Source organism: Microcebus murinus, chromosome 4 (assembly GCF_040939455.1).
Source record: "Microcebus murinus isolate Inina chromosome 4, M.murinus_Inina_mat1.0, whole genome shotgun sequence".
Classification (NCBI taxonomy): domain Eukaryota; kingdom Metazoa; phylum Chordata; class Mammalia; order Primates; family Cheirogaleidae; genus Microcebus; species Microcebus murinus.
Window position 1 is genome coordinate 2,331,973 of NC_134107.1, and position 8,984 is coordinate 2,340,956.

The window sequence follows — 8,984 nt, forward strand, 5'->3', positions numbered from 1 at the left end:
AGTGAGTGCCCTGGCGTCAGCCTCGCTCACAGCGACCTCAATCTCCTGGGCTCAAGCGATCCTCCTGCCTCAGCCTCCTGAGTAGCTGGGACTACAGGCATGTGCCACCATGCCTGGCTAATTTTTTCTATATATGTTTTTAGTTGGTCAATTAATTTCTATTTTTTAGTAGAGACGGGGTCTCACTCAGGCTGGTCTCGAACTCCTGACCTCGAGCAATCCGCCTGCCTCGGCCTCCCAGAGTGCCGGGATGACAGGCGTGAGCCACCGCGCCCGGCTGACGGGGATGTTTTGAATGCTTCTCATTTTACAGATTGGACAGACTGAGGCCAGAGAGGGCCACTGGCCTGCCCAAGGCCACACAGCTTGAAATTGGGATTGGAATCCCAGCAATCTGGCGCCCAGATCCATCCCGGGAGCTTCCAGGACACACTGCCTGTGACTTGTAGGGCAAGTGATTCGCATACAGTAAGCGCCTAATAAAGGATAATTAATATTTTTAATTAAAATTCCGTTAGAGGGCAAGGCCGAGGGCGGGGCGGTCGGGGCTAGGGGCGCTGCTGCGCTGGGAGGCGGCTTCCCGAGGGCCGAGGGCCGGGCAGGCCGGGCGGGGGGCGCGCCCGTCACTCGCGGGCGGCGGCGGCGGCGGCGGCGGCGGCGCAGCGCTGCGCGCGCTGGTCGCGCTCGTGGAGCAGGCGCAGCGCCTGCTCGTAGCACACGTGCGGGTGGCTCTGGCGCTGGCGCAGGCGCGCCACGCTGTGGTCCACATCGAACCCCATCTTTTTGCACTTGAAGTTCCAGGTGAGGTTCTTCTGCATGGTGAGCAGCTCGTTCAGGTTCCTCTCCCCTTGCGAGATGTGGCGCTGCAGTTTGTCCGTGCCCTGCGGGGGGCAGGGGGGCTGCGCTGGGAGAGCGGCGGGCCCGGAGCAGGGGGCGCGCGCGGCGGGGCGGGCGGGCACACCTGCGCCAGGTGCGCGCGCGCGGCGGGGCCACAGTGGAAGAGGGGCGGGCCTGTGGCGGGGCGGGAGCCGGGGACCCCACCTGGGTGGGCTGGGGGTGTTTGAAAAAGACCCCGCGACGGGGCGGGCTGGGGGCACGGACCTGGGGCGGGAGAACGTATCCGGGCAATCCGAGCACGACAAAGGAGAGGGCGCGTGTGTGTGTGTGTGGGGGGGGGGGGCGCAGGGGTTGAGGGGACTTATTTGAGCCGGGTGTGGGCGCTGAAGGGCCCCTCGTGGGCGAAGGCTGAAGGACAGGTAGACCTGGCTGAGGGGGTCTTACCTGGTCCAGTCGTGCTCGAGGAAGGAGACTTACCAGGGCGGGGCTGCGCCCACAGCCGGCGAGGAGGCGTGGAAGAGGGACAGGGAGGGGACGTACCTGAGCTAGGCGCGTGGCCTCGGGGAGTTGGGTGCCCACGTGTCTCTGGTACACGCGAACCATGGGTCTGTCCAACTTTTCTCGAGTCTCTAGGTGAGCTTTCGACAGAGGACCCTGGCGGAGTGCGGTGGGCGGAGCGGTGAGGCCCAGCCTACAGAGCACCCTTGTCCGCACCCCACCCCGCACCCCCCATAGACGCGTCCCCCCCAAACCGCACCTTGATGAGGCCGCGGGTGGTGTACATCTCCTGCTGGAATTTCGTGCACCGGTGGATCGTCCCCCTCATCAGCCCCACGCTTATGTTCAGTCTTTCCTGGGGGCGGAGGAGCGCAGGGGGCTCGCGCGGGCTCCCCGCGGCCCGGCCCGCGCCCGGGCGCGCCCACACCCTCGCCCGCACCCGGGCGCGCGGAGCCCACCTTCAGCTCGGAGGTCTCGCGCATCTTCTGCGCCAGCGAGGTGCACACGCGGTCGCTGATCTGCGTCTGCTGCTCCCGGACCTCCGCCTCGTTCTTGGCCATGTCCGCCAGGGTGTCCCTGGACTCGACCAGCAGCAGTCTGGCTTCGTTCAGCGCCGCGGCGCACGCTGCGAACGCACCCGGCGCGCGTGGGCTCGCCGAGCTTCCCTGTCCCCGTCCCGGCTGTCTGTGCCCCCCCAGTCTACTCTCAGGTGGTGGTGGGCGGGGGTCCCGCGCGAGGCGGCTTTATGGAGGGGCTGGGGGGAAGCCCAGAGGAGAGGCTGTTAGCCGGGGGACCGTGCGAGTAGCGCCTTGGGTTGGTTTCCTTAGAAGCAGAGCCTGCGAGTGACCGAGTGGGGACAGCCCGGCGAGAAGGCGGGCTCAGCTCCCGGCGGGCTCTCAGCCCTCCCATTGGGCCCAGGGCCACCCCCCAGGGAAGGGAGGCAGCTGCGCGGGCGAGGGGCGGGGGGGGGGGGCACCAAATGTCAAGGGTGTCTGGGCGGGCCCCGCTGTAGTGGACCCCTCCCGGCGGCGCCTACCTGGGGTATAGGGGCCCGCGGGGTCTGGCGGCGGCGTCTTCTGGCCCTGCGTGCGTGGCGTGGGGGCGCGGGACAGGTTCACCCACGAGTGGCGGCCGGCCTGCTCTAGGACCTTGTCCAGCGGCTGGTTCATGAGGTCCACGGCTTGCAGCCTCTCCTTGCAGCACAAGGCCAGAGCGTCGCGGCAGGAGGCCAGGGCCTGGGGGCAGGGGAGGAGGGAGAAGGCAGAGTGTGAGCTGGGACGCAGAGGGGAGGTGGCTGAAAGCGACTTCTCTGCTGGGGGCTCGAGCCCCCCCCAGGCTGCAAAGCATTTCTGCCTCCAGAGTGACCCCCCCTCTAGGGGCCGAGAGGAGGAGGAGGCGCAGAAAGGGGACAGGGAGGGGACATACCTGAGCCTCCCCCTCCCCTTTTTTTAATGCTGGTAAAGGCTTTTACTTATGGAAGTATTTTTAAATTGAATTTATTCTTTCACACTCCAGAGAATCATTTTCTTTCATGAAATCTCTTTTAGGAATGACAGGTGTATTTCTCAGGAAAAAAAGATTTGTTGGGAGGCCGAGGCGGGCGGATTGCTCAAGGTCAGGAGTTCAAAACCAGCCTGAGCAAGAGCGAGACCCCGTCTCTACTATAAATAGAAAGAAATTAATTGGCCAACTGATATATATAGAAAAAATTAGCCGGGCATGGTGGCGCACGCCTGTAGTCCCAGCTACTCGGGAGGCTGAGGCAGTAGGATTGCTCGAGCCCAGGAGTTTGAGGTTGCTGTGAGCTAGGCTGACGCCATGGCACTCACTCTAGCCTGGACAACAAAGCGAGACTCTGTCTCAAAAAAAAAAAAAAAAAAAAAAAAAAAAGATTTGTGTGTGTGTGTCTTTGGTACTTCAGGGTCCACTTTATTTTCTATTTAAATTCTTTCTTTCTTTTTTTTTTATCTCGGCATATTATGGGGGTCCAAATGTTTAGGTTACATAGGTTGCCTATGACATAATAATTGTATGTATTTATGTTATACAATGTGATGTTTTGATATATGTATCAGTGTGGAATGATGAGATCAAGCTAATTAACATATCCATTACTTAACATACTTATCGTTATTTTTGTAGTGGAATCATTTAAAAATCTATTCTTTTCCAGTTTGTTTTCCCCCAGCTTTATTGAGGTACAGTTGACAAATAAAAATCGTGTATATTTGAAGTATACAACTTGATGTTCTGATATATGAATACAATGTGAAATAATCACAACCAAACTAACATATCCATCACCTCACCCAGTTCCCATTTTCTAAAAAAAGAATTTTAAAATTTATTTTTTCTTTAAAATTTTTCTCTTTACTGATGTGTGGGGGTGCCTGTGTAGATTTGTTACACGGATATATTGCATAGTGGTGAAGTCTGGACTTTTTGTGTAACCCTCTGCCACCTTTCTAAGTCTCCAGTGTCTATTAATCCATTCTCTATGTCCATGTGTACTCAATATTTAGCTCCCACTTATAAGTGACAACATGCACTATTTCACTTAAAACAATGGCCTCCAGTTCCATTCATGTTGCTGCAAAAGACGTGATTTCCTTCTTTTTAATGGCTGGATAGTATTCCCGTGCAATTAGGCGAAGTATCGCTCAAAGCAATCTACAGAGTCAATGCAATTCCTATCTAAATGCCGATGTAATTTCTTAGAGAATTAGATAAAGCAATCCCCAAATTCATATAGAACCAAAAAAAAAAAAGAGCCCAAATAGCCAAAGTAATCCTAAGCAAAAAGAAAAAGCTGGAGACATACATTGCCTGACTTCAAATTATATTGCAAGGCTACAGTAAGCAAAACAGCATGATACAGGTATAAAAACAAACACATGGATCAGTGGAACACAGTAGAGAACCCAGAAATAAAGCCATATACCTACAACCAACTGATCTTTGACAAAGCAGACAAAAACATACACTGGAGAAAGGACACCATAGTCAATAAATAGTGCTGGGAAAATTGGATAGCCATATGCAGAAGAATGAAATTGAATCCCTGTCTCACCATACACAAAAATTAACTCAAGATGGATTAAAGGCTTACATGCAAGACCTGAAACTATAAAAATTCTAGAAGAAAACCTAGGAAAATCTCTGTTGGACATTGGCCTAGGCAAAAAATTTATGACTAAGATCCTAAAAGCAAATGCAACAAAAACAAACAAACACAAATGGGACTTAAACTTAAAAACTTCTGTACAGCAAAAGAAATATTCAACAGAGTAAACAGACAACCTACAGAATGGGAAGAAATATTCACAAACTATGCACCCGACAAAGGACTATTATCCAGAATATACAAGGAACTCAAACAACTGAACAAGAAATAATACAAATAACCTCATTAAAAAGTGGGCAAGGGACATGAACAGACATTTTTTCCAAAAGACAACATATACATGGCCAAAAAAAACATATGAAAAAGTGCTCAACATCACTAATCATCAGAGAAATGCAAATTAAAAGCACAATGAGACACTGTCTTACTCCATTCAGAATGGCCATTACTAAAAAAAAAAAAATCAAAGCCATTAGATGACGGTGAGGATATGGAGAAAAGGGAACACTTATACGTTGTTTCTGGGAATGTAAATTAGTACAACCTCTATGGAAAATAGTATGGAGGTTTCTCAAAGAACTAAAATTAGATCTACCATTCAACCCCAGCAATTCCAATACTGGGTATCTACCCCTAAAAAAAGAAATCATTGTATCAGAAAGATATCTGCACTCGTATGCTTCTCTCAGCGCTATTCGCAATAGCAAAGCTATAGAATCAACCTAAGTGTTGATCAGTTGGTGGTGTGTATGCGCGTCTGGCCCTTTAAGAAAAAGCTCACTGAATCTGGAACTTCATTTAAATGGAATCAGACAGTGTGCACCCTATATATCTAGCTTCTTTCTCTGAATATATCTTTGGGATTTATTCATTTGGTTAAAAAATAGATTTAGAAGTTTTTTCTTCCTTTTTATTGGTTTGTTTTTATTATTTTATTTTATTTTTTGAGAGAGTCTCGCTTTGTTGCCCGGGCTAGAGTGAGTGCCGTGGCGTCAGCCTCGCTCACAGCAACCTCAGACTCCCGGGCTCCAGCGATCCTCCTGCCTCAGCCTCCCGAGTAGCTGGGACTACAGGCATGCGCCACCATGCCCGGCTAATTTTTTCTATATATATTAGTTGGCCAATTAATTTGTTTCTATTTATAGTAGAGATGGGGGGCGGGGGTCTCGCTCTTGCTCAGGCTGGTTTCGAACTCCTGACCTCGAGCGATCCGCCTGCCTCGGCCTCCCAGAGTGCTGGGATGACAGGCGCGAGCCACCGCGCCCAGCCAGTTCATGATTTTAAATTCGAACAAGTCTGCTGCTCAGTGCTGGGCATTGTTCTCCAGCAATGCCCAGCCCAGGTCCTCTCCAGCAGCCTGTTTTCTATCTATACCTGTCTTTTCCCCACCTTCCTACTTCCGTTTTTCTCTTTCAAGTCCTTGCCTCCCACACCCACTGTCACGCTTTTTCCCCCACGCTTGTTTCAGACTTCCTGGAAGGATTTCTCAGGAATCACCAGATGTAAAAGAATAATATGCCAGTGGGCCGGGGAGTGCTCGCTCTTGGAGTTCAGCACCACGGACAGCGCCGTCCCCCAGCCCCCTAAATGCCACCTCATTCCCCAGCTGGGCCCTTTTCTTTGAATGCCCCTGGAATGTGAACCCTGCAAGGGCCAGCTCAGCTCTACCCTGCTAAACACCTTATCCCCAATGCCAAGCGCCGTGCCTGGGACCGCAGGGTGCTGGGTTGACCCTTTGCACTCGGATGTCGAGTGTGACTCGACACGGTTAGCATCGGCAGCAGCGAGAGAAAAAAAAGCAAGCGAGCTCAAAGGGTCTGTTTGGGATGATGAAAGCGTGCAGGAAATGGACAGCGGTGATGGTTTCAGATTCCCCCTCCGGCCCTCGCACTCCGAACCTTGAGCAGGGCCTCTGATTTTTCCATGTCTTCCTCCATTTTCCGTTTCATGTTCTTGAGCTCCTCTTTCTCCCAGGTTAGCATACTGTCAGCTTTGTCCGGGATCTGGGGAACAAGGAGGGAGTCTCTCTCACCCCCGGGACAGGGCTGGAGAGAGATTTCCCTTTTCAGGGTAGTAGAGGGTTTGCCAGCCTCATACACTCCGGGTCTGGAGGGTGAAGCTGGGGGTACGCTAATCCTTTGGGGGCTCTCACGCTCTGAGAAGGCTCGGTCCTTCCAGGAGGCTCTCACTTGGGGGTGGGGGGGTGACTTACCCTCTGGAGTCTGAGGTTGGGGGTTTCTCCCTTTTACCAATAAGAACCCAGGGGACTGGGCAGGAGGCGCCTCCACTTGGGTGGGGGGAGTTGTTCTCACTCCCCGAGGCTGGGGCTGTGATGGCCTTGTGCCCTCTCCCTAGCTAGAGGTGGAGGGTCTCATCACAGGGACGATGAGGGTTTGCCTTTTAGGGTGTGTCTTGCTCTTTGGACCTCCGGGCTGGGAGTAGGAAACCCGCCCACTGGGACCCCATCCCTCCCCAGGGCGGCTGGAATGTTCCCCACCTTTGGGGTTCATTCTCGGAAGGGGATTTCATGGGGACTGGGAGTAGGGGGTCTCACACTTTCTCTGTGGCCAGGGGCCCAACTCTCAGGCTCAAGGTGTGGGAGTCTGAGGTCTCAGTCTGCAGGCAGGGCTTCTTTTATCTCAGAAGGGGCCTGGGGAGGATTCTCACTTCCTGAGGCTAGAGAGTTGGGCTTTATTTCACACTTTGGAGGGTTTCACCTTGGTTGGAACTGGGGCGTCAGCTACCGTGTTTCCCCCCAAAGTAAGACAGGGTCTTATGTTTATTTTTCCTCAAGAAGACACCCTAGGGCTTATTTTCAGGGGATGTGTTATTTTTTTTTTAAGTATGGTACAGCAATCTACATTTATTCAAATAGAGTTAAGTCGTCTTCTTCTGGAACATCATCCTCACTCTCCAAACCCTGAATTCCATCCTGAATTTCTTGCGACTCTATTTCCTTTAGAACCATCGCCCTGATCTCTCATGTCGAGCACTAGAGCTCTCATGGGGCAGATGAGAAGGGCTGCTAGTCTTCTTTCCACTTCTGCAACGACATGCACGGGCTGTGCAGACGCGCTGGGCAGCCACGCCCCTCACTAGGTCTTATTTTCGGGGTGGGGCTTCTATTGCAAATGCTTACAAATCCTGCTAGCGCTTATTTTGTGGGTAGGTCTTATTTTCCGGGAAACACGGTAGTCCCCTCGGCTGGGAGTTGGATCAGAGCGTTGAGGGTCTCACGCTGTGCACCTGGCAGCTGGGTGGGTGATTTTGGGCGTCGAGGGCCGTGGGTTTTGCTCTTTGGGAAGATGTTCACAGAGCCTGACTTAGAGTCCCGCCCTCTCTCCCTGGCTGGCAGATTGGGACGGCTCCCCCTCTGCTGGGGGAGTGGAGGTCCTGTCGTCTTTGGCGGGTCTCGCCCTCCGGGACTTGGGGGTGTGTCCCTCATCCTGGGGTGCCCTCCTTTCTCGTGCCTCTATTCAGCGGAGCTGGGGCCCGAGAGGTGTGCCCGCTCGACCGGGAAGGGTGCTCCCAGGCGAACGCGCGGTGGCGGACACCTCAGTCTTCGCGACTGGGCTTGGGGGCCGGGGTGCGGGGCGGGGGGGACCCCACCTTCTCGGACTTGGGCCTGTAGTCCCGCAGCTTCACGCTCTGCTGGTTGACGAGCAGGCCCTTGCGCACCTCGCTGAGCCTGCGGTCGGTGGCCTCGCGCCGGCGCTGCAGCTGCCACACCTGCCCGTTGATCTGGTGCTGCGCGCGGCCCAGGCGCGCGGCGACGAGGCGCGCGCCGCGCGCGTGCGCGAGCACCACCTCGGCCGTCTGCTGGGCGCGCGCGTCGCGGTGCAGGGGCAGCGGCAGGCGGGCGTGCCAGGCGGGCGGCTTCATCTTGCACTTCCACAGCGTGACGCCCTCGCCGGGCGGCGGCTTCTCCACGTGGCCGCCGCCGCGCAGCATCTCCACGCGGAAGCGCCAGGGCTGGATGTGCGCGGCGCGGCACAGGTGGTGCGCCACGTTCGGGTCCCCCACGCTCTCCTCGGGCTGCCACATGGCCACCGCCTCCCGCCCGCAGCGCTCCGTCACCTGCTGCGCCTTCCGCGTTTGGGCCCACGTGGCCTCGCGCCAGGCCGGGGCCCCGATGCGAGTGTCATGGCTCTGCTCAGCCGGGGCTGCCAACACGGGCATGGCCCCTGCCTGGTGCCCGGGACTGGCCCGGGACCTCCACGCGGGGGGACGGGGACCCCTCCAACCACACACACGACTCTCCCCTGGTCAGGAGAGCGAGTGAACTGAGAGTGCCCGTCACCGTGGCGACCAGGGGGCAACAACCAAGACGGAATTCCAGAGGTGGGGGAGGGGAGGGGCTGCGGGAGGGGAGGGTGGAGTTTATGCTGCGGGGCCTGGCCTGGGCGCTTTGGCATTCTGATTCCTCGGGCAGGCCCCCATCCGGCGACCCTGCCGCAAATAGGGTCCTCCTCCCAGCTCTCAAGACGTCGTGAGCGTGTTCCCATCTGTGATCTTTAAACTCGCT

The 8,984-nt window shown here is 55.2% G+C and overlaps 1 protein-coding gene across 1 annotated transcript; it reads right to left on the reverse strand.

Annotated features, from left to right (window-relative positions):
- Positions 1–509: 509 nt before the first annotated feature.
- TEKTL1 (tektin like 1) lies at positions 510–8,748 on the reverse strand. Its single transcript, XM_020284479.2, has 7 exons — positions 8,069–8,748; positions 6,358–6,462; positions 2,372–2,570; positions 1,794–1,960; positions 1,595–1,690; positions 1,378–1,491; positions 510–881 (listed from the first exon to the last, which is right to left on the reverse strand). The coding sequence occupies exons 1-7, from the start codon at positions 8,636–8,638 to the stop codon at positions 624–626; spliced, it is 1,509 nt and encodes a 502-aa protein (XP_020140068.2). The 5' UTR covers positions 8,639–8,748; the 3' UTR covers positions 510–623.
- Between the last annotated feature and the right edge of the window lie 236 nt (positions 8,749–8,984).